This window comes from Heterodontus francisci, chromosome 34 (genome assembly GCF_036365525.1).
Source record: "Heterodontus francisci isolate sHetFra1 chromosome 34, sHetFra1.hap1, whole genome shotgun sequence".
NCBI lineage: Eukaryota > Metazoa > Chordata > Chondrichthyes > Heterodontiformes > Heterodontidae > Heterodontus > Heterodontus francisci.
This window is the reverse complement of record NC_090404.1, coordinates 28,626,021-28,651,376: the sequence shown is the minus strand read 5'-3', so window position 1 is coordinate 28,651,376 and position 25,356 is coordinate 28,626,021. Positions and strand designations below refer to the sequence as shown.

At 50.0% G+C, this 25,356-nt stretch overlaps 3 protein-coding genes and 1 long non-coding RNA gene across 4 annotated transcripts in view; 1 reads left to right on the top strand and 3 right to left on the bottom strand.

Moving 5' to 3' along the window:
* LOC137349252 (zinc finger protein 229-like) overlaps positions 1 to 25,356 on the top strand; it is a 725,490-nt gene that overhangs the window by 312,168 nt on the left and 387,966 nt on the right. The window lies entirely within an intron of this gene.
* LOC137348780 (gastrula zinc finger protein XlCGF8.2DB-like) lies at positions 2,331 to 13,033 on the bottom strand. The gene is made up of 3 exons (XM_068014025.1): positions 12,975 to 13,033; positions 4,699 to 4,798; positions 2,331 to 2,504 (listed from the first exon to the last, which is right to left on the bottom strand). Exons 1-3 carry the CDS (start codon positions 13,031 to 13,033, stop codon positions 2,331 to 2,333), a joined length of 333 nt encoding a protein of 110 aa, XP_067870126.1.
* On the bottom strand, positions 13,545 to 17,263 carry LOC137348779 (gastrula zinc finger protein XlCGF71.1-like). Its single transcript, XM_068014024.1, has 3 exons — positions 17,190 to 17,263; positions 16,806 to 17,037; positions 13,545 to 13,691 (listed from the first exon to the last, which is right to left on the bottom strand). The coding sequence occupies exons 1-3, from the start codon at positions 17,261 to 17,263 to the stop codon at positions 13,545 to 13,547; spliced, it is 453 nt and encodes a 150-aa protein (XP_067870125.1).
* LOC137349324 (uncharacterized) lies at positions 17,290 to 25,116 on the bottom strand. The gene is made up of 3 exons (XR_010969339.1): positions 24,674 to 25,116; positions 22,318 to 22,438; positions 17,290 to 17,745 (listed from the first exon to the last, which is right to left on the bottom strand). It is a non-coding gene; the product is annotated as an uncharacterized lncRNA (long non-coding RNA).

Genomic DNA, 25,356 nt, shown 5'->3' with positions numbered 1-25,356 from the left:
TTTATATTGCCTCTCCTCGTTCTTTCTTCCAAAATATATTACTCAGTATTTTTCTGCATTAAATTTCATCTGCCATGTATCTGCCCATTGCATCAGTCTGTCAATATCCTCCAGATATTTGGTACCACCCTAACTGTTTACCACTCCTCTGTCATTTACAAACATTCCCTGACCAATACCCATTTCTCCTCCATTTACAGATGCTCCCTGACCAGTCCTTCTCTATTTACAGACGCTCCCTGACTCGTCCCCATTTCCCCTCTATTTACAGACACTCTCTGCCCAGTCCCCATTACTGATCCATTTACAAGTACTGTGGCTACAAGAGCAGGTCAGAGGCTGGGAATTCTGTGGCAAGTAACTCACCTCCTGACCTCCCAAAGCCTGTCCACCATCTACAAGGCATAAGTCAGGAGTGTGATAGAATACTCTCCACTTGCCTGAATGGGTGCAGCTCTGACAACACTGAAGAAGCTCAACATCTTCCAGGCCAAAGCAATCTGCTTGATCAGCACCCATCCACCACCTTAAACATTCATTCCCTCTACCTCTGGCACACAATGGCATCAGTGTGTACCACATAAATATGCACTGTAACCTGATCAAGCCACACACCATTGTGACTTGAAACTATGTCACTGTTCTTTTACTGTCGCTGGGTCAAAATTCTGGAACTCCCTTCCTAACAGCACTGTGGGTGTATCCATACCAGATGGACTGTAGCGGTTCAAGAAGGCTGCTCACCACCACCTCCTCAAGGGCAATTAGGAATGGGCTCTGATACGCCACACTGATACATTACACAGTCCTTTCTGATGACAAAATCCTTTGTGGTCAAAAGTCCCAGATTCCTCTCAATGTGCTGGATCTCCCAGACTTTTCAAAAAACAATATTTTCTTTCACTCGCTTCTCCAAGCACTTCTGACCTGGACATCTATGGATAATGTGATTTCCGATGATCCTGTTGGCCTTTTACTCCTCCGCAAACATCTGCTCTCAAGAAACAGGTTCACGTGTTTCCACAGCCTTTCACTGTATATCTTCAGAGAGCAGGCGTTTACTCTCACTCTCTCTCTGCCCCTGCTGGGTGCCTTCTCTTGCAGCTTCCCTTGAGGCCTCACCCCGATGGATTCTCATCTTACAGCCTGCTTGAAGCCACAAAAAATAACAATCTATAAGACATGGGGCTGGATTTTAAGAGCCTGCCGTATCTGCCGGCGGGGAGCTCAAAAACTGGATTCCCGCACACCAAAAAGCCAGGGCTATCTCCCGCGCGGCAGCTTATTTAAATAAAAGCAAAATACTGCGGATGCTGGAAATCTGAAATAAAAACAAGAAATGCTGGAACCACTCAGCAGGTCTGGCAGCATCTGTGGAAAGAGAAGCAGAGTTAACGTTTCGGGTCAGTGACCCTTCACCCACAGTGCTTATTTAAATAGCTGGGGCGACCCACACGCCCAATCACGTGGAGGGGACGGGATGTCCGTCGCCGGCAAGGGCATTAGTTACCAATTCCCTTTTTAAAGGGCAGGCAGCCCGACCTGCAAATTTGAATTTTTAAATTGAAACCCCACCACCCCCCCCGCCAAAATTTACATCATAAAACTGTAACGCCCCTTCCCAATAAAAATGACAGTGTGTTTGCCCTTCCCCCCCCCCCCCCCCCCCCGCCCCCCCTCAACACACTTTTGAATTCTGACCTCCCCCCACCCCAAGACTGCACAAAGTTCACCCCTTCCCACCATCCCCTGCACTGATGATGCTTATTTGACCTCCCGGCCCTGCAGTAACAATCTTAGCTCCTCCCCCCTCTCCACCAGTGTCACTCCTGCTTTTCACCCAGCGGCAGAGTTGCAGCCATGGAGCCTCACTTCTGCAAGGATCAGGCTGGGCCCTCCTGGCGTCAGTATCCATGGTGGGCCTCTGCCAGAACTATCTTCCCATCACCCCACCACGGAGCCGACGGGGGCTTGGTAAAAATCCAGCCCATAATCATGTTACAAGGTCCAGTGATCCTAACACCAGTTCACATCAACACAAATGAACCCTGACTGTGACTCAGTTGTTACCATTGTCGCCTCTCAGTCAGAAGGTTGTGGGTTCAAGTCCCACTCCAGAGAGTTTGCTGTGTGCAATTGGCTGCTGTGTTTCCTACATTATAACAGTGACTACACCTCAATCCTACTTCATTGTCTGTAAAACACTTTGACATGTCCTGAGGTAGTGGAAGGTGCTGTATACATGCAGATCTTTCTTTAACCATCAGAATGAACATGGTTCAGTCCTGGATGTGATTAAAAGCAGCAAGAGCAGAATCCAAACCCCGCAGTCACTTGTGAACTCGCTGGTGTGTCAGGAGTTTGGCAGACTGAGTGAATCTCTTCGCACACATGGTGCACGTGAACGACCTCTCCCCAGTGTGAACTTGCTGGTGTGCCAGCAGGTTGGATAACTGAGTGAATCTGTTCCTACACTCAGTGCAGGTGAATGGCCTCTCACCCGTCTGAATATGTTAGTCAGCAGGTTGATGACCGAGTGAATCCCTTTCCACACATGGAGCAGGTGAACGGCCTCTCCCCAGTGTGAGTGCGCCATGAATTTCCAGTTCTGATGGGTAACTGAATCCCTTCCCACAGTCTCCACATTTCCACGGTTTCTCCGTGGTGTGGGTGTCCTTGTGTCTCTCCAGGTTGGATGATCAGTTGAAGCCTCGTCCACACACAGAACACGTGTACAGTTTCTCCCCATTGTGAATGGTGTGATGTTGTTTCAGGCTGTGTAACTGGTTAAAGCTCTTTCCACAGTCAGTCACTGGAACACACTCACTCGGGTGTGTGTGTGTCTCGGTGCTTTTCCAGTCACACTGATGTTTGAAATCTTTTCCCACAGACAGAACAGACAAACATTTCTCCTTCCACATTCAAAGGCCGATGATATTCAGGACCTGATGAATCGAGTGGCTGTCAGGTCCTGATGTGATGTTTTTTGGTTTGAGTTTCCAGTCTGTAAATTCTCCCCTTCTAATACCCTGTAAAAGGAGTTTACAAAAGTAATTACTGTGAGTACAGAATAGAAATTCAGAACAGACAATTCTAGTTTCTACAGAACATTATTTCATATCTTGCTCCCCAAAACACGGTCCATTCAAACTAAAAGAAGCAAAATAAACAACCAAGTCCCAACAAAAGCACAGGGAATAAAAGCAAAATACTGCAGATGCTGGAATTCTGAACTAACAACAGAAAGTACTGGAAAACTCAGCAGGTCTGGAAGCATCTGTAGAGAGAGAAACAGAGTTAACATTTCAGGTAGATGACCTTTCATCAGAACTGGCAAAGGATAGAAATGCAACAGGCTTTGAGCAAAGGGAGGGAGAGGGGGAGGAAGAACAAAACGGAAGGTCTGTGAAGGTGGGAGAGATTCAATTAAAAGGATGTCACGGACCACAAGGCAAAGGGAGTACTAATAAGTTGCAGGAAAAGACAGAGCATTTGTCCAGAGTGAGTGTTAATGGCAGAATAATGAACAGCTCTGTCCAAAAGCACAAACATGAAAAACAAGTTTAAGACCAGCAAATGGTTTAAAATAAACAATCAAAATGGGGTTCATGGTCTGAAACTGTTGAACTCAATGTTGAATCCAGAAGGATGTAAAGTGCTTAAAGCGAAGGGAACCATCCCAACTAAACCAGAATGTTGTTACCAGTGTCTGTGAGACACTCTGAACCCTGAGGTGCTCACTGGGCACAGAAGATATTAAGTGTGCTCCCTCTCCAGGGCCACCCGGGCACAGACAAGACCACGGAAGAGAGGCTGGCAGCCAGAGTGACTCCCCCACCCACAGCGTGGTCCCAGCACATCCTGGACCTACACATCGCTGCAATAACCAGGTCTACGAGCAGGTCCTCTAACCTACCCACACCCCCTCCACACCCAGAGACCAACGATTGGGAGAGTGAGACTAAACTGGAACTGAAAGTTGAGGAGCAGCCCCTCAGGGACTGTAACCTCTCACACTGAATAGCTACATGGCCCATGGACTCCTCTAGGCTGCAAACATCACATAGAGTCTGGGAGTGGGTGAAGCTGCTTAAAACCCGGTTGTCGGGGATGATCCATTTCCCAAACACTCGGACCCGTTTGGGAATAGATCCTGAAGCCCCGCCCACTCTCTATGCCCTCACCAAGATGGCTGCACCCCACCCTGTCCAAGATGGCAGGCAGCCAGTGCCCCGCTCCCCCTGTTATTGTGGGCCTCAGTCCGACTCCAGGTGTTTATGAAGCTTCCCAGCCCGCCCACCGGCTCCATTCCTCTTCTGCGCCCTGCCGACACTCACCTCCAGCACTTGCACAGCTCTGATCACAGTGACACTACGCATGCCCCAGATACAGGCCAGTACTGCGCCTGTGTGCCAGGCTCCTGTAGTGAATGGGAAACAGTCACTGCCGCAGGGAATGCTAGGTAATAGACCCGCCATTATCAGCCCCAATTAGTAATGAAAATGATGCTCTGTGGTTGGATTGTGATGCAATTATTAAATAACTCATACAGAAACCCAAATGCATGGGCCCTCTGTGATCGTTGAGTCCTGGATCTGATTAATATCACTTCGGTTTACTTGCCTGAGAGGGAGTGCAAAGAAGGCTCTCAGGACTGATTCTTATGATTGTCCTATGAGGAGAAGAGGCCTATATTACTTTGAGCTTGATGAAGTAGTAGTGGTCTATTGAAACATATGAAATCCTCAGGGACTTGACAGAGAAGATGCTGGGAATATGTGTCCCCTGGCTGGTGTGTCTAAAACTCAAGGTCACATTCTCACAAGAGTTCAGCCATTTAGATTTTTTTTAAATTTTATTTTATTCTTTCATGTGATGTGAACATAGCTGACAAGGCTAGCACTTGTTGTCCATCCCTAATTGCCATTGGGAAAGTTGTGCTCAGCTGACATGATGAAAAATGTTTTCAACAAGAGGATTACAATTTCCCACCCAAAGGGCTGTGGATGCACAGTAATTGAGTATAGTCAGCACAGAGATAGATAACTGCTTGGATACTAAGGGAGTCAAGGAATCTCGGGATACTGCAGAAGAGTGGTGTTGAGGTAGAAGATCTGTCATGATCTTAACGAGGGTGGAGCAGACTCAAAGGCGTGTGTAGCCTACTCCTGCTCCTATTTATGTTCCTCTCCTGAAGCTGCTGATTCTGGCCGGGAAGCAGAGTAAAGTTCCCGCTACACTGTCCCTGTAAACACTCCCAGGACAGGTAACGCACGGGGGTTGACTGCTTATTGCAGCAACGAGCCTCAGCTGAGAGTGCTGGTGGCAGTTGGAGGTTGCAGAGGTGGAGAGAGGAGCTACACTGAGCAAGGGAGAGCAGCTACAACTAAGCAGAGGTGAAACTTCAACAACAGTCTCCATTAAAGAGAAGAGACATTTTTTTTTGGAAACAAGGCTTTGTCTGGAGGTGGGTGCTGAACACAAGTAATTTACTTTGGACTGTTGGGGGAGGAACAAGTGGCTGGAACAACAAGGGGTGGGGCTGCCAATTCAACAGGAATCTGTGCTGCTGCAAAAGCACACAGGAAAGCTCCCTCCCCACCCCAATTGCCAAGCCTGGGTCAGCTGAAGCTGCCCAGCTAAACAGACGGAAGGGGATAGATAGTGCCTGGGCAGCTTCAGCTGACCCAGGTGAAGACTCTCCCCCAACCAGAAGACTGGAAGACCAACTTCAAAGACTGTTTTAAGTGTACTGTGAGCACCACCTCCAGAAAGCAAGTCATCCCATACAGCCTGCCTTTGCCTCTCCTCTATTACCTCAGCCTCTCCACTAACCTGTTGTTTGTTTGCTTTGTTTTAATCCACATTCAATATTTTTGGTGAATCGCTGATATTTGGTGTGCAAGTCCACAATTTGGGGTGGGTTTAGCTCTTAGATCATGGCAAGCCCCTCATCACCGGTGGCGGGGCCCTCTACTACCTACGCAGCTGCAGCTTCAGTGGCTGCCCACGTGGCCCCGTCACCCTTTAAATTGTTGACATGCAGCCATGGGGTGAAGAGCTATCCCCACCCCAACATGTCTATTGAGGCCTGCGTTAAGGCAATGGCCGTGGTTGTCGGCCCCTCGGCCATTGTTGCGGCCTCAAAGATGTATGGGAAGGCTGTGTTCTTTTTGAAGACCGAGCGGGCGGTGTCCCTGGCCCTGAGTAAAGGGCTCACTGTGGGGGGGACCTTCCTGCCAGTGGACCCTCTGGGGGCCACTGCGCATCGGATAATGTTGTCCAACGTCCCACCCTTCATTCCCAGTGAGCTCCTCCTCCCCCACCTGCACCATCTGGGGGAGGTGAGGTCGGGGATCACCCCAGTCCGGCTTGGTCTTCGGGAGCACAGCCTCCAACATGTCCACTCCTTCCGCCGCCAGTTATTTATGCAGCTGGCGCGGGAGGAGGACACGGAGGGCCAATTTAATGTGGAGTTCCAGGGGACGGCCTACCGCGTCTTTTGGACCTCGGACGGGGCGCGGTGCCACGTCTGCAAGGGGGTGGGGCATGTTCGTAAGAACTGCCCCAACCTCCCGGCCGCCAGCTCCACCTCGGCGGCCCAGAGTGGTTCCACAGCACCTCCTCCCACTCCCCCAACACATCCAATAGACACCGCTCAGTCGGTTCCGGAGGCTGTGGTTTTCACAGCCTCCGGCGGGGAGGGGAGCGTCCGTCCGAGCGGAAGGAAGACGCGGGGAAAAAGGAAACATCATGAGGCGCGTCCCCTGGACACTTTGACTGAACCCAAGCCTGAGCTCAGCCCAAAGCCCATTCCCATGGAATCCACCTGTCCCAGGGCTGGGCTCAGGCCGAGGGTGACAAGAAAGGAAAAAAAGGGTGTGGAGGCGGAGGCCTCTGATGACATGGAGGTCTCTGAGTCTCCGCGCCCAAGTGCGAAAAAGAGGAGAAGGCACCCCTCCACAGAAATAACACAGGGCCCTGAGGTGCAGGGCCCATCTGTTGGAGGGGAGCTGTCTCCTGTTTCTGGTCCTCAGGTTCCCCCGACCGCCAACACCAAGGCTACAAAGTCCGGGCAGGCGCTCCCTATTCCTCAGGATGGAGGGGAGGGGACGGCCCCGGTACATGAGGCCCCTCCTGAAGGAGTAAGTGGGGCCCTGCTTGTGGTGGGGGAGCCTGGTGAAGCCGCCCATTCCGCCACTGCTACTGGGTCGGATGCCCTAAATGAAGGGGAGGGCGACGCCCCAGAGGGCCAGCCCTCCCAGCCGGAGTCCACCACCAACCAGGAGACACCCGACCTGGTGAAAACTGAGAATGCTACCCCATCTGCTGGGCCTGTGGGTGCTGGCGGAGCGGGAGATAGCCTCCTCCCTCCACCTCCCGTCTCGGCTCCGGTTGGATTTCCGGAGTCGAGAACTTCTGTCTCCCCTGGACCACACATTGGCCGGGGGGCAGAGGTGGAGGGGGTTCCTGAACTGCTGGCGCCCACAGGCTCCAGTTTCATAATAGAACCCAGAGAGGACTCCTCCGCCATCGATCCTGGGGGTGGGATCATGACAGAGGCAGGACCAGCTGGAGCGGCCGGGACGTCTGCCCCACAGTGTGTGGTGGATGTGTCGGCCGCTGGCGGTGACGACCCGGAGGAGGATGGGGATTCGGTGTTGGGCACGGAGGATGACCTTGATTCCATCGCCAGTGAGGTGGTGGAGTCCCTTGTGCCTCCCACCGAATCTCCTCTCATCCCCACGGCGGAACTCCGGGATTTCCTCGCGGCTTGCAGGGGTTGCCACAATAAAGTTCAGCTGGCCCTCGACCGTTGGTCAAATCTGGCGCTGATCATACAGTCCGTCCGTGCCGCCCTTAAGATAGCGGGCAAGTGCGCGGACGTGAAACTGGTTGAGAGGTGCCGTTTTAATGTGTTCCTCAATGGGTTGCTGGGGGAGTGGAGGGCCAGGTGCACTTCCACTCCCTCCTCACAGTGAGGTGTTTGTGACGGGTTTGAAGTACCTTTGACATGAAGATAACCATAGCCAGCCTCAACATCAACGGCAGCAGAGGGGCTCACTGCAGATTTCACAATCTCTCAGTCCTTAGGGAAGGGAGATACGCGGTGTGCTTTCTGCAGGAAACCCACACCGTTCCGGGAGACGAAGCCACCTGGCTCCTGGAGTGGCAGGGTGGGGTCTACATGAGTCACCTCACCCCTATTTCTAGTAGGGTGGCTATCTTGTTGGCCCCGACTTTTCAGCCGGAGATCTTGGGGGTCAAGGAGCTAGTGCCGGGCCGCTTGCTCCACCTCGCCGTTCGCCTGGGTAGCGTGCCGCTCCACTTTGTGAACGTGTACGCGCCCAGGCCCAGTGCGTTGCAAGCGCGCTTCTTTGAAGAAGTGTCCGCTCTCTTGAGCTCCATTGATAGCGGCGAGTGCATCATCCTCGGGGGGGATTTGAACTGCACGCTCTGGGGGGGGGGGGGGATCGCTCCGGTCCCCAGCGCGGCCAAGCGTTGGTGGAGAAGTTGAGGGGACTGATCAGCTCCCTTAACTTGGTGGACGTCTGGCGGAATCTCCATCCCGACTCCAGCGCCTTCACGTGGAGGTCTGGAGGAGGGGGGTCGCGAATCGACCGCCTCTACATTTCGCAGGCGTACGTCTCCCGCGTCTTGGCGGCCTCCGTGTGGCTGGTGCCGTGCTCGGACCAACACCTGGTGTGGGCGGAGTTCACTCCGCTCCGCACGCGGGCGGGGTCCGCATACTGGCACTTTAACAACCGGCTGCTGGAGGACGTGCGATTTCGGGACTCGTTCTGTCGATTCTGGGCCGACTGGAGAAGGAAGCAGGGGGCCTTCCCCTCCTTGAGGCTATGGTGGGATGTGGGCAGGACTCACATCCGCGTCTTCTGTCAGGAGTACGCGAAGGGGTCGACCAAGAGGCGGGAAGCTGAGATCGGGCGCCTTGAGAGGGAGGTGCTCGACTTGGAGTCCCGCCTCGGTCATGCCGTTGTGGACCCGGCCCTGTGGCAGGCGTACAAAGAGAAGAAGGGCGCGCTGAGGGACCTGCAGCTCATAGGGTCCCGAGGTGCGTACGTGAGGTCGCGGATCCAGATCCTGGAAGATTTGGACCGCGCCTCACCCTTCTTCTACTCGCTGGAAAAATGGCGGGGGGGTCCGTAAGCAGCTCGTTGAGCTGCTGGCCGACGACGGATCCTCCATCACGGATCCGGAGGGAATGGGCCTCCTGGTCCGTACTTATTACAGTGCGTTGTTCTCTCAGGATCTGTCCAGCAAGGATGCGCGCAGAGTTTTGTGGGAGGATCTGCCGCAGGTCAGCCCGGAGGGCGCCGAAGGATTGGAGGCTCCGCTCACGTTGGCGCAGCTGACTGGCGCCCTCCACCAGCTCTCGAGGGGCAAATCCCCAGGGCTGGATGGGTTGACCGTGGAGTTCCTCAGGGCGTTCTGGGACGTCCTGGGGGACAATTACGCGCGGGTCCTGGGGGAAAGCCTGGCGACCGGGGAGATGCCCCTCTCGTGGCGCAGGGCGATCATCGTCCTGCTGCCGAAGAGGGGCGATCTCCGCCTGCTTAAAAACTGGCGTCCGGTCTCCCTCCTCAGCACGGATTATAAGATCTTTGCCCGGGCTATGTGCTGGCCCACATGATCCACCCCGACCAGTCCTGCACGGTCCCGGGTCGGTCCATCCAGGACAACATCCATCTGGTCCGGGACCTGATCCATCTTTCCCAGAGGACTGGTCAGTCGGTCGCCTTTCTCTCCCTCGATCAGGAGAAGGCGTTCGACAGGGTGGATCACGATTACCTTTTCGGGACTCTGCGCGCTTTCGGACTCGGGCCGTATTTTGTGGCCCGGGTCCGACTTTTATACGCTGCCGCAGAGTGTCCAGTCAAAGTTAACGGGTCCTTGACGGCGCCTCTTCGCTTTGGGAGAGGAGAGCGTCAGGGATGCCCCATGTCCGGCCAATTGTATACCATCTGCGTGGAGCCCTTCCTGTGCCTGCTTCGCCGGAGATTGACGGGATTGGCTCTGCGCGAGCCGGCCATGCGGGTCATCCTCTCGGCTTACGCTGACGACGTGCTCCTCGCAATCACAGATCCTGTTGACTTGCGGAGGATGCGCGACTGCCAGCAGACCTTTTCTGCCGCGTCCTCCGCGAGGATCAATTGGGAGAAATGTTCCGGACTCCTGGTTGGTCAGTGGCGGGTGGACTCCCTGCCGGAGGAAATGACACCTTTTGCGTGGAGCACCACGCACCTCTATCTGGGAGTCCACGTGAGCCCCGCTGAGGAAGCCTGGCCGGCAAACTGGCAGGAGTTGGAGGCGAAAGTCACCGCTCGGCTGGGGCGCTGGACAGGATTGCTCCGAGTGCTTTCCTACAGGGGCCGAGCGTTGGTCATAAACCAACTGGTGGCCTCCATGTTGTGGTACCGGTTGGTCACTTTGGCCCCGCCCCCTGTATTTGCCACCAAGATCCAGAAGAAACTCGTCGATTTCTTCTGGGGCAAGAGGAAACACTGGGTCTCTGCCGCGGTCCTGAGTCTCCCGATCGAGGAGGGCGGTCAGTCGCTGGTGTGCGTCCGCACCCAGGCTGCGACTCTCCGCCTTCGGACCCTGCAGAGATACTTGCACGTCGAGCGTTCTCCCAGATGGTGTGCGCTGGCGACATATTTTTTCCGCCAGTGTCACTGCCTTCAAGACGACACGCAGCTCCCGGTGGAGTCCGTTAGCCGCGCCTCTCTGAGGGAGTTGCCTGTCTTTTACCGGGATCTTTTCCGAGTCTGGAACATGGTCGCCTCCAGTCAGGGCGCTCCCCCACCGGCGGAGGAGAGCGCCTCGGCTGTCCGGGCGGCCGACTCCGGGGACGGTCCGGCGGGCGGAGGAGTAGCTGAAACCCCCGGGACGCCCCTCACTGCGGGTGGCGAGGAGGCTCGGGAGTGCGGAGCGATCCCGGCCGAGCTGACACCCGCTCGGCCGGAACTGCTCATCGGACCCAGGCCCCGAAACCCTCCTCGGGAGCCGGTCCCGCACAACCCGAGCCGCCTCTCGGAAATGCCCTCCGTGCCATTCCAATCGGCGCGGAGCGGTTTCCCGTACGGGCTGCTCCTGCACACTCTCCACTTCCTCGCCCTCGTCAGCTGGCCGGACACGTCCTGGCGGTCCGCGTTGCCATCTGGCGGCGAGGGGAAACCCCGATGGAGGTCTCCTTTACATCGGGGACCTGGGGTGGAGGGTGCTGCACAGAGCAGTCCCGTGCAATAGACTTTTAAGTCGGTTCACGGACTCCCAGGCCGCCTGTACTTTCTGCGGCCTGGACGAGTCCGTGTTCCACGTTTACACGGAGTGTGCGAGGTTGCAGCCCCTCTTTGAGTATCTGAAGGGGCTGCTCCTCAAATTCTGGCTGCACTTCAGTCCCACGCTCCTGATCTTTGGGCACCCAGTGCGGAGGTGCTTGGGCCGGGAGGAGGATCTCCTCGTCGGTCTGCTCCTGGGCCTGGCCAAGGTGGCAATTCACAGGTCCAGGTTGCGGGCCGTCAGGGGTTCCGTCCTCCCCGATTGCCTGCCCCTCTTCCACGGTTACGTTCGTGCCCGGGTGTCCCTGGAGAAGGAGCATGCGGTGTCCGCCGGTACGCTTGAGGCCTTCCGCGACCGGTGGGCACCGCAGGGACTGGAGTGCATTGTCGACGCCGAAAATGGCATTTTAATTTGAGTTTTTGTTTATTTCTGTTTTTAATAAAATTATTTAAAAAATATAAGTGTGTATATAAAGGGGGCCTGAGGAATAAAGGCCCCCTCGACATAAAATATATAAAAGGGGCCTGGGGTATAAAGGCCACAAAAAAGAAAAAAAAAAACAGGGTTAGATACAGAGTAAAGTTCCCTCTACACACTGTCCCAAAAAACACTCCCTGGGCAGGGACACAGGCATGTTACCGATACCTTCCCCGGGAAAAAAGACTCAGAGAGGCACTCTGCAACATATGGGGAGCTGGGGCTTGTCTGTCAGAGTAACTGAAGGTCTGAGAACTGAAATAGTAATGATGAGGTGTTAAGTCATGGCTCGGTGCTTGCACTCTCATCTCTAAGTCAGTGGGTTGTGGGTTCAAATCCACATCCAGAGACCAGAGAACAAAATCTAGGCTGATATTCCAATGCAGTACTGAGGGGGTGCTGCACTGTCAGAGGTCCCGTCTTTCAGATGACACCTTCAACCAAGACCCCATCTGTCTTCTCAGATGGACGTAAACGATCCCCTACAGTTATTTTGAAGAGCAGGGATGTTCTCCCCGGTGCTGTCAATATTTATCCATCAATCAACGTCACTAAGTGGTCATAGCCTCCTTTCTGTTTGTGGGACTTTGCTGTGTGCAATTTTCCTGCCGTATTTCTGACATTAAAAGAAGGACGTGCATTTATATATCGCCTTTCATGACCTCAGGATGATCCAAAGCGTTTTCCAGCAAATGATGTACTTTTGAAGTGTCGTCACTGTTGTAATGTAGGAAACTCGGCAGCCAATTTGCACACAGCAAGATCCCACAATCAGCAATGTCATAATGACCAGATCATCTGTTTTACTGATGTTGATGAAGGCATAAATATTGGCCAGGACACCGGGGATAACTCGCCTGCTCTTTGAAATTGTGCCACGGAATCTTTTACATCCATCTGAAGGGGAAGATAGGCTGTTGGTTTAATGTTTCATCCGAAAGACGGCACCTCTGACTGTGCAGCACTCCCTCAGTACTGCACTGGAGTGTCAGCCTTGATTTTTGTGCTTAGGTCCTGGAAAAAACTTAAACCAACAACCTTCTGACTCAGAGGTGAGAGTGTTACCCACTGAGACACAGCTGCCAACGGCACTGAGTACACATCAAAAGAAATGAAATCATATACAAATGAATATGATTCAGTCCTGGATGTGATTAACAGCAGCAATAACAGCAGAATCCAACCCCTGCTGTCACTTGTGAACTCGCTGGTGTCTCAGCAGGTTGCATGACTGAGTGAATCCCTTCCCACACATATCCAGGACTGAATCATATTCATTCTGAGAGTTAGAGTTTGTTTCATTTGATATTAATCCCTGCAACTTGGCTGCAGTTCAGTATTCCAGATATATGTCAAATAAATCAGCTTTGTGTCAAACACAGAGTGTTCGCATTTCTGATTTCTCCAAGATAAGAGGAGACTGATGTTCTGTTACTGACTGTTCCATTTTTGGGCCTTTTCTCCTTTGTTAATAGAAGACTTGTATTTGTATAGCGCCTTTCAGGATGTCCCATAGTGTTTTACAGCTAATGAAATTCTTTTGATGTGTACTCAGTGCTGTTGGCAGCTGTGTCTCAGTGGGTAACACTCTCACCTCTGAGTCAGAAGGTTGTGGGTTTAAGTTTTTTCCAGGACCTCTCCCCAGTGTGAACTCGCTGGTGTGTCAGCAGGTTGGATGACTGAGTGAATCCTTTCTCACACTTGGAGCAGGTGAACAGTCTCTCCCCAGTGGGAGTCTGTTCGTGTTTCATTAGATCATTTCTGCTTTAAAAGCTCTGCTCACAGTCAGAACATTTAAAAGGTCTCTTATCAGACTGAACAAATTGGTGATCAGTGAAGTGGGATAATCGAGCAAATCCCTTTCCACACACGGAGCAGGTGAACGGTATCTCCCCAGTGTGAACTTGATGTACCTACAAGTGGGATGACAGAGGGACTGCCTTCCCACACGTGGAGCAGGTGAAAGGCCTCTCCCCAATGTGAGTGCATTGGTGTCTCAGCAGTTCATTTTTGCTTTCCAGAACATACAAAACATCTGTCATCAGAGTGAACAAGTTTGTGTCTCAGGAGATTGGCTAACTGAGTGAAGCCCTCCCACACTCGGAGCAGGTGAACAGCCTCTCCCCGGTGTGATGAGCTTCCAGCTTGGATAGGTAACTGAATCCCTTCCCACAGTCCCCACATTTCCATGGTTTCTCTGTGGTGAGGGTGTCCTTGTGTCTCTCCAGGTTGGACGATCAGTTGAAGCCTCGTCCACACACAGAACACGTGTACAGTTTCTCCCGGCTGTGAATGGTGTGATGTTTTCTCAGGCTGTGTAACTGGTTAAAGCTCTTTCCACAGTCAGTCACTGGAACACTCTCACTCGGGTGTGGGTGAATCGGTGCTTTTCCAGTCACACTGATGTTTGAAATCTTTTCCCACAGACAGAACAGACAAACATTTCTCCTTCCACATTCAAAGCTGATGATATTCAGATCCTGATGAATCGAGTGACTCTCTCAGATCCTGATGTGATGTTTGGTTTGAGTTTCCCGTCTGTAAATCCTCCCCTTCCAATACCCAGTAAAAGGAGTTTACAGAAGACATCACTGTCAGTCCAGGGTAGAAACTCAGAACAGACAATTCTAGTTTCTATGGAACATTCTTTCCTCTCTTGTTCTCCCCAAACATGTGGTCCATTCAAATTAAAAGAAGCCAAAATAAGCAACAAAGTCCCAAAAGCAAATGGAACCTTCCAAACTGAACCAGAATGTTGTTACCAAGTGTCTATGAGACACTCTAAGGTGCCCACTGGTCACAGAAAATATCAAGTGTGTTCCCTCTCCAGGGCCAGCCAGTCACAGACAGGACCACGGGAGAGAGGCTTGCAGCCAGAGTGACACCCCCACCCCAACACGGATCCCGCACATCCTGGCCCTACACATTGCCATTTTAACCAGGCCCAAGAGCAGGTCCAGGAGAAGATCCTCTGACTTACCCACCCCCCTCCACACTGAGCAACCAAAGATCAGGAGAGTGGGGCTAAAGAGTATACAAGGCTTTTGATAAGATCTCACATGGCAGACCGGTCACAAAATAAACGCCCATGGGATCCAAGGCAAAGTGGCAAGTTGCATCCAAAATTGGCTCAGAGGCAGGAAGCAAAGGGTAATGATTGACGGGTGTTTTGGTGACAGGAGGGCTGTTTTCAGTGGGGTTCTCCAGGGATCAGTACTAGATCCCTTTATGTGGTATGTATCAATGATTTGGACTTGAATGTAGGAGGTAGTTAAGAAGTTTGCAGATGATACAAAAATTGACCAAGTGGTCGCCAGTGAGGAAGAAAGCTGTAGATTGCAAGAAGATATCAATGGACTAGTCAGGTGGATGGAACACTGGCAACTGGAATTCAATCCGGAGAAGTGCGAGGTAATACGTTGGAGGCAGCTAACAAGTCAAGGGAATACACAATAAATAGTAGGACACTGAGAAGTATAAAGCAACAGAGGGACATTGGAGTGCACGTTCACAGATCCCTGAAGGTAGCGGAGCAGGTAGATAAGATGGTCAAAAAGGCTTTCGGGACACTTGCCTTTATTAACCGAAAGATAGAATATAACAACACTCAAGAAGCTCAACACCATCCAGGACAAAGCAGCCCACTTGATTGGCACCCCATCCGCAAACATTCACTCCCTCCACCACCGACGCACAGTGGCAGCAGTGTGTACCATCTACAAGATGCACTGCAGCAATGCACCAAGGCTCCTTAGACAGCACCTTCCAAACCCACAACCTCTACCAACTAGAAGGACAAGGGCAGCAAATAAATGGGAACGCCACCACCTGAAAGTTCCCATCCAAGTCACACACCATCCTGACATGGAACTATATCACCGTTCCTTCACTGTCGCTGGGTCAAAATCCTGGAACTCCCTCCCTAACAGCACTGTGGGTGTACCTACCCCAAATGGACTGCAGTGGTTCAAGAAGGCAGCTCACCACCACCTTCTCAAGGGCAATTAGGGATGGGCAATAAATGCTGGCCTGGCCAGCGTCGCCCACATCGCATGAATGAATAAAAAATAAATAAGAGCAGGGAGGTTATGCTGAAACTGTATAAAATATTAGTTCGGCCACAGCTGGAGTATTGCGTGCAGTTCTGGTCACTGTACTATATGCAGGATGTGATTGCATTAGAGAGGGTGCAGAGGAGATTTACGAGGATGTTCATGAAACATAGAATGGTTACAGGGCAGAAGGAGGCCATTCGGCCCATAGTGTCTGCACCGACTCTCTAAATAACCACTTCGCCTAATGCCATTCCCCCGCCTTCTCCTCATAACCCTGCACATTATTCCTTTTCAGATAACAGTCTAATTCCCTTTTGAGTTCTTCAATTGAACCTGCCATCACCACACTCTCAGTGCATTCTAGACCTTAACCACTCGCTGCATGAAAACGTTTTTCCTCATGTCACTTTTGCTTCTTTTGCCAATCACTTTAAATCTGTGCCCTCTCGTTCTCGATCCTTTAACTTACGAACAAATGAAGTAGGAGCAGGAGTAGGCCACTCGGCCCCTTAAGCCTGCTCCGGCATTCAGCAAGATCGTGACTGATCTGATTGTAACCTCAACTCCACATTCCTGCCTACCCCCAATAACCTTTCACCTCCTTGCTTATCAAGAATCTATCTATCTCTGCCTTAAAAATATTCAAAGACTCTGCTTCCACTGCCTTATGAGGAAGAGAGTGCCAAAGACTGTCAACCCTCTTTCACGAGTGGGAACAGTTTTTCCCTATCCGCTCTGTCCAAACCCCTCCTGATTTTGAATACCTCTATCAAATCTCCAATCAGCCTTCTCTTCTGCAAGGAAAACAGTCCCAACTTCTCCAATCTATCTTCATAACTGAAATTCCTCATCCCTGGAACCATTCTCGTGAATCTTTTCTGTACTCTCTCCAATGCCGTCACATTTTTCCAAAAATGTGGCACCCAGAACCGGATGCAATCCTCCAGCTGAGGCTGAGCTACTGTCTTATACAGGTTCAACGTAACCCTCCTTGCTCTTGTACTCTATGCAGGTGAATGGCGTCTCCTCAGTGTGAACTCGCTGGTGTCTCAGCAGATAATTTTTGCTTTGAAAGCTCTTCTCACAATTGGAACATTTGAAAGGTCTCTCATCAAAGTGAACAAGTTGGTGTCTCTGTAGGTGTGATAACTGAGTGAATACCTTCCAACACATGGAGCAGGTGAATGCCCTCTCCCCAGTGTGACTTAAAGGTGTTCAAAGGAAACCCGGCCCCAGTCCGAATGCCAGAACCGGAAGCCCGACACAACCTGGCCCGAACTGACACGTCGACGGATCCCGTTGGGGTCTGGTCAGGGGGCAGGTCTTTACATCAGGACATGGGTAAAGGCCTGCTACCCGACCCGACCCCGATGGGTCCCGACAATGTGTCGAGTTCGGGCCGGGTCGTGTCGGGCTTCCGACTCCGGCATTCAGGCTCGGTTGGGTTTCCTTTGCACACCATTACTGTGATTGTGTTGATGAATATCCAGCTTTGATAGAGAACTGAATCCCTTCCCACAGTTCTCACATTTCCACGGTTTCTCCATGCTGCCAATGTCTTTGTGTCTCTCCAGGTTGGATGATCAGTTGAAGCCTCGTCCACACACAGAACACGTGTACAGTTTCTCCCCGCTGTAAATGGTGTGATGTTTTTTCAGGCTGTGTAACTGGTTAAAGCTCTTTCCACAGTCAGTCACTGGAACACTCTCACTCGGGTGTGTGTGTGTCTCGGTGCTTTTCCAGTCACACTGATGTTTGAAATCTTTTCCCACAGTCAGAACAGACAAACATTTCTCCTTCCACATTCAAAGGTTGATGATATTCAGGTCCTGATGAATCGAGTGTTTCTGTCAGATCCTGATGTGATGTTTGGTTTGAATTTCCCGTCTGTAAATCCTCCCCTTCTAATACCCTGTAAAAGGAGTTTACAAAAGTCAGCACTGTCAGTCCAGGATAGAAATTCAGAACAGACAGTTCCAGTTTCTATGGAACATTCTTTCCTCTCTCGTTTCCCCCAAACATGTTGTCCATTCAAACTAAAAGAAGCCAAAATAAGCAACAAATTGTAACAGAAGCAAAGGGAACCTTCCCAACTAAACCAGAACATTGCTCCCAGTGTCCACGAGACACTCTGTATCCTGAGGTGTCCACCGGTTGCAGAAGGCCACCCCGGCACGGACAAGATCACAGAAGACAGGGCAGCAGCTAAAGTGACACCCCCACTCCCAACATGGTCCCTGTACATCCTGGACCTAAACATTGTTTCTCAGCCTGAGCGAGAGGGAGAGAGAGAGATGGAGAAGGTGAGAACTGAGTGTTTAAATATATAAGACAGATACAAACCTGGGTGGGTTTGGAGTGGGTGAGGTGAGGGAGAGCAGGGCATTGCGGGGACTGGGTGGGTTTGGAGTGGGTGAGGTGAGGGAGAGCAGGGCATTGCGGGGACTGGGGGGTTTGGGAAGAGGAGGTCGGTGAAAGGGCTGTGGAGGTGGGGGGTGTTTTAACCAGGTCCAGGAGAAGATTCTTACCCACCCCCCCTCCATACCGAGTGGCCAGAGATTAGGAGAATGAGGCTAAACTGTAACCAAGGCTAATAATAAGGGGTCACATGACAGACTGCTCACGAAAGTAAAAGCCTATGGGATCCAAGGCAAAATGGCAAATTGGAGCCAAAATTGTCTCTGAGGCAGGAAGCAAAGGGTAATGGTTGATGGTGTTTTTGTGACTGGAGGCTGTTTTCAGTTCTACATGGATCAGTACTTGGTCCCTTGCTTTTTGTGTGTATATATCAGTGATTTGCTCTTGAATGTAAGGGGTTTGATTAAGAAGTTTGCAGATAATACAAACATTGACCGTATGATTGATAATGAAGAAGAAAGCTGTAGATTGCAGGAAGATATCAATGGACTGGTCAGGTGGGCAGAACAGTGGCAAATGGAATTCAATCTGGAGAAGTGTGAGGTAATGTATTTGGAGACAGCTAACAAGGCAAGGGAATACACAAAAGATGGTAGGATACTGAGAAGTATAAAGGAACAGAGGGGCCTTGGTGTGCATGTCCACAGATCCCTGAAGCTAGCTGGACAGGTAGATAAGATGGTTAGGAAGACATATGTGATACTTGCCTTTATTAGCCAAGGTAGAGAATATAAGAGCAGGGAGGTTATGCTGGAACTGTTTAAAACACTGGTGAGGCCACAACTGGATACTGTGTGCATTTCTGGGTACTGCACTATAGGAAAGATGTGGTTGCACTCAAGAGGGTACAGAGGAGATTTACAAGGCTGTTGCCTGGATTGGAGAATTTATGAGGAAAGATTGGATAGGTTAGGACTGTTTTCTCTGGAACAGAGGAGGCTGAGGGTAGATTGAATTGAAGTGTATAAAATTATGAGGGGTCTATCTAGAGTGGATAGAAAGGACCTATTCCCCTTGGGTGAGGGTTTGAGAACTGGGGGAATAGATTTAGAGTAAGAGGTAGCAGGTTTACACCCAGAGGATGGTGAGGATCTGGAACTCACTGCCTGGGAGGTTGATAAAGGCAGAAACCCTCATAACATTTAAAAAGTACTTTTGATATGCACGTGAAGTGCCCGAACCTACAAGGCTATGGACCAAGAGCTGGAAAGTGGGATTAGGCTGGATGCCTCCTTGTCGACCAGTGCGAACACGATGGGCCGAATGGCCTCCTTCCATGCTGTAAATTTCTATGATTCTAAGTTGAGGAGCAGCCCCTTCAGGTAACTATTCAGGGACTGTAACCTCTCACACTGAATATATACATGGCCGATGAACTCCTCTGAGCTGCAAACATCACAGGCAGCCTGGGAGAGGGTGAAGCTATTTAAAACCCTGTTGTCCAGACTGCTCCATCTCCTGGGCACTAGGACCCAGTTGGGAACAGAATCTGTGAAGTCCTGTCCACTTTCTGTGCCCTCACCAAGATGGCCGCACATGCGCCCTGACCCCGCCTCGTCCAAGATGGCCCCCGAGCCTGTCACCACGTGACAAACAGGAGGCCTCTGACCAACCCCAGGTGTCTATGAAGCCACCCAGCCAACCCACGGCTCTAATTCTTCCCCTGTGCCCACCATCTCCTCCCGCCTCCCGAGCCACCTGGTCCGTCACCCATACTGCGTATGCTCTGAGCACAGTCCGATTCTGCGCCGATACACTGGGCTCTTGTAGTCACTAATAAGGGACTTTCTGGCCCATGGGGAGTACTGGGCTCAAAACACCGAATGGATGATTTTGTGTCATGGAGATTGGGGCCAGAGAGGCAGTGAGGAAAATTATTAAATAAATTATAGAAAAACCCATGTGCCCGTGGAATCATCTATGGTGTGAAGTACAATGGGACTTCTGTTCATTACCCACATTTGGATTCAGGAATTAAAGGGATGTTTTCACAATGTGCAGAAGAAACTAAATTTGATGGTAGAACTAACAATGTGGAGACTGCACTGAAATCCAGGAAGACATAAACAGACTGGACAGATAAATGGGAAATGAAATCCGACAGAGCGAAATGTGAGCTGGTTCATTTTGGGAGGAGGAATAAGGAGGCCAGTTATTGGTTAGAATGTAAGAAATTAAATGGAGCAGAGGAGCAAAGAGATCTGGGAACAGAGTCACATAAATCACTAAAAGGAGCAACACAAGTCGATAAGAGAGCAAAGAAAGAGCTGATGTTCTTTTCTAGAGGAATACAATGTAACAGCAGGGAGGGAATGTTAAATTTATAGAGAACCTCACTTAGAAGGACTGTGAGCAGTTCTGGTCTCCAGATTAAAAAAGGATATTGAAGACTGAAGAAAGTGCAGAATAGATTTACAAAGATGTCACCAGAGAGGATGTTACTATCCAGCAAGATTGAGCAGGCTGGGGCTCCTTTCTCTGGAAAAGAGAAGACTAGGAGGAGATCTGATAGAGGTCTTTAAAATTATCAGTCAGTCAGAACAAGGGGGCAGCAATATAAGACAGACATTAACAGGTCAAATAGAGAACTTAGGAGGAATTTCTCTACTCAGAGAGTGGTGAGAATGTGGAACTCACTGCCATGTGGAGTGGTTGAAGCAGATAGCAATGATGTGTTTAAGGGGAGGCTCAATACGTTTATGAGGGAGAAGAGAATAAAGGGATATGGGGGCAGGAATTAGATTGGGAGGAGGATCACGTGGGTTATGAACACCAGCACAGACTAGTGGGGCCAGTTTCTGGGCTGTGATTCTGTGTATGTACAGCAGTGCGGGATTAATGTTTAAACCTGCAGGCCCAGAGGTAGATCAAAGCTCAGGTTTACAGGGGCCAGGGGTGGATTAATGAAAGGTCTGCCTCTAACTTTTATATTATACCCCCCAGTACTAGGTACCCCACCCAGCAGAAATAGTTTCTCTCTATCCTATCTGTTCCAGTTAATATCTTGAAAAATTCGTTAAAAGCACCCCTTAATCTTCTAAATTCCAGAGAATAAAACCATTGTGAGGTGAGGCATTTTGGCACAAGGCAGAGGGAGAAGCAATATATACTTAATGACACATATATAAAGAGAGAGTGCAGGAACAGAGGGACCTGGGGATTCATGTGCAGAGATCATTGAAGGTGGCAGGACATATTGAGATAGTAGTTAAAAAAGCAATGGGATCTGGGGCTTCATCAATAGAGGTATTGAGAACAAAATCGGAGAAGTTATGCTGAACCTTTAAAAAGCTCTGGTTAGGCCACAACTACAGTTATGGTCACCACAATTTAGGAAGGATGTTAAAGTCCTTGAGAGGGTGCAGAGGAGATTTACCAGAATGGTTCCTGGAATTAGGGAATTTAGCTACAAGGTTAGTTTGGAGAAGCTGGGGTTTGTTCTCCTTGGAACAAAGCAGATAGAGGGAGAGATCTGATAGAGATGTACAAGATTACGACAGGTTTAGATAAGCAGACAAAGAAAAGGTGTTCCCATTCGGTGAATGTACAAGGGCTAGGGGACACAGATTAAGGTTTTGGACAAGAGATACAGGAGCGATGTGAGGAAGCAGTTTTTTTACACAGTGAGTGGCAATGACCTGGAACTCACTGCCTACGAGGGTGGTGGAAGTGGAGACGATCAATGATTACAAAAGGAAATTGGATGGACACTTGAGGGAAATAAACCTGCAGGACTACGGGGATAGAGTGGGGGAATGGGACTGACTGGATTGCTCTACAGAGAGCTGGTATGGACTTGATTGGCGGAATGTCCTCCTTTTCTGCTGTAATGACTCTATGATTCATTTGTGTAATCTCTCCTCATAACCTAACCCTTGGAGTCCAGGTATCATTCAGGTAAATCTACACTGCACTCCCTCCAAGGCCAATATATCCTTCCTAAGGTGTGGTGCCCAGAACTGAACACAATACTCCAGGTGTGGTCTAACCAGGGCTTTGTGTATCTCAGTGCTTTTCCACTCACACTGATACCTGAAATCTTTTCCCACAGACAGAACAGACAAACCTTTCTCCTTCCACATTCAAAGGCCGATGATATTCAGGTTCTGATGAATCGAGTAACTGTCAGATCTTGATCTGATGCTGACATTACGTTTCCCATTTGCAAATCCTCCCCTTGTAATACCCTGTAAAAGGAGTTTACAAAAGTCATCACTGTCAGTCCAGGATAGAAATTCACAACATTCCTTCCCCCTGCTTCCTGGTCCAGGATGGCCGTGCATGCGTCCTGCTGCACATTGCCCCCCAGAAAGCCGGTGGCTGTTAACCCCGAGCCCATCATTGGGAGAAGCCCCGCAGCTGCTGCCCTGTTTGGTGCAAACGCAGTACCGGGAGCTTCTTATTGGGGGTGTTGAGGCCAACACCAGGTGTTTCTGAAGCCTCCCTGCCCACCCGCCAGCTCCGTCGCTCCCTCCGCCAATTACCAGTTGCATTTGCAACTCACAAGCATCTCTCCATCGTCATCACTCTCACTGAGCATGCTCCAAACACTGTTCCACACTGCGCCTGCTCACTGGTCTCATGTACTGTGAATAGGGAATATTCTCCACCATTGAAGTCCCAAAGAAATTTAATCATGTTTTGCAGTGAAGACTGAGGCCGGAGTGCCAATCAATAAATTTCGGGAAAAAAAGATACAGAAACGCAAGTGCATGGAGCCTCCATTATCCACCAGAAAGAAGGGGAATGGGAACTGGGACCAATCCAGATTCCCCAAAACAGCAGCAGAATCTAACCCCTCCAGTCACATGTGAACTCAGTGGTGTCAGTATGTGGTGTGAATGAGTGAATCTCTTCACACACAGAACATTTAAACAGTCTCTCTCCAGTAAGAATGTGATTATGGATCAAATCCTTTGAACTTTGAAAGCTGGGATGTTAACAGGTGGGAAAACCTACAAACATATGAATTAGGAGCAGAAGTAGATTTGGCCCCTTGAATCAATAAGATCATGGCTGATCTGCTTGAGTCTCGAATTTCACACTCCCATCTACCCCTGATAACCTTTGATTCCCTTGCCTAACAAGAACCTATCTGTCCCTACCTTAAAAATATTCAATGGCCCCGCCTCCACCACCTTCTGAGGCAGAGAATTCCAAAGTCGCACAACCCTCAGAGAAAAAAATTCTCCTCATCTCTGTCCTAAAAGGGTGACCCCTAAATTTCCCTAATTTTAAAACAGTACCCCCGAGTTCTGGACTCACCCACAAGAGGAAACATCCTTTCCATATCCACCTTGTCAAGACTGTTCAGGATCTTATATACTTCAGTCAAGTCTCCCCTCACTCTTCTAAACTCCAGTGAAAACAAGCCCAGTCTGTCCAATCTTTCCTCATAAGACAACCTGCTCATTCCAGGTATCAATCTCGTAAACCTCCTCTGAACTGCCTCCAATGCATTCACATACTTCCTTAAATAAGGAAACCAAAACTACACACAGTATTCGAGATGTGATCTCACCAATGCCCTGTGTAACTGAAGCATAACATCCTTACTTTTATTTTCAATTCCTCTCATAATAAAGGATAGCATTCTGTTAGCTTTCCTTATTACTTGCTGTACCTGTATACTAACCTTTTGTGACTTGTGCACTAGAGCACCAAGATCCCTCTGCACTTCAGAATTCTGCAGTAGTTCCCCATTTAAGAAAGATGTGAAGGTCTTTGAGAGGGTGCAGAGGAGATTTACCAGAGATGGTTCTGCAAATAAAGGAATTTAGCTACAAGGTTAGGTTGGAGAAGCTGGGTTTTTTCTCCTTGGAACAAAGCAGATTGAGGGGAAGCCTGATAGAAGTGGACAGATTTAAATAAAGTAGACAAAGAAAAGCTGTTCCCATTAGCTGATGGTACAAGCACTCGGGGACATAAATTAAGGTTTTGGGCAAGAGATACAGGGATGTGAGTAAGAACTTCCTTTACACGGTGAGTGTGAATGACCTGGAACTCGCTGCCTATGAGGGAGGTGGAAGCAGAGTCAATCAATGATTTCAAAAGGAAATTGGATGGGCACTTGAGGGAAATAAACCTGCAGGACTACGGGGATAGAGTGGGGGAATGGGATTGACTGGATTGTTCTACAGAGAGCTGGGATGGACCAAAAGGGCTGAAAGGCCTCTTTCTATGCTGTAATGACTATGATTCATTTGTGTAACTTCTCCTTTTAATTTAACCCTTGGAGTCCAGGTATCATTCAGGTAAATCTACGCTGCACTCCCTCCAAGGCCAATAAATCCTTCCTAGGGTGTGGTGCCCAGAACTGAACACAATTCTTTAGGTGTGGTCTAACCAGGGCTTTGTGTATCTCAGTGCTTTACCAGTCACGTCGACACCTGAAATTTTTTCCCAGGACAGAACAGACAAACCTTTTGCCTTCCACGTTCAAAGGCCGATGATGTTCAGGTGATGAATGGAGTAATTCTGTCAGATCTTTATGTGATGTTTCATTTGAGTTTTTCATCTGCAAATCCTCTAAGCACCTGTAAAAGTATTTTAAAAAGCCATCACTGTCAGTGCAAGATAGAAATTTACAAGTCTCTCCTCCCGCTTCCTGGCCCAGGATGGCCACAAAAGTGCCCTGATGCACACTGCCTCCAAGAAAGATGGTGGCTGTTCTCCCAGGCTCCATCGCTCCACTCTATAGTTTTTGTTACCGCATGTTACTGGGTTGGCCAGACAGACTCTTGGCCTCTCTTCTGTAGCTACATCTGTGCCCAGGTGTCCCTGGAGGAGCACGTGGTGTCTGTCTGTAAGCTTGGGCCCTTCTGCGACTGATGGGACTGGAGTGTTACATTTTACTTTGATTTAGTTCTGTCTCCTTTGTAGTTTTTGTTACAGCATATTACTGGTGCAATTCCCTTTAAGTTACTGATGCAATAAAAAAGACCTACACGGTTCAGAGACCGACTTCCACATCCAACACCCACCCCAATACCAACTGGCTCTTAATTGGTCCGTCTGTGTTTCTCGACTCAGGTCTGTGAGCAACGCCTGCAATAAAAAAGCAAAATAGTGAGGATGCTGGAAATCTGAAATAAAAGGAGAAAAA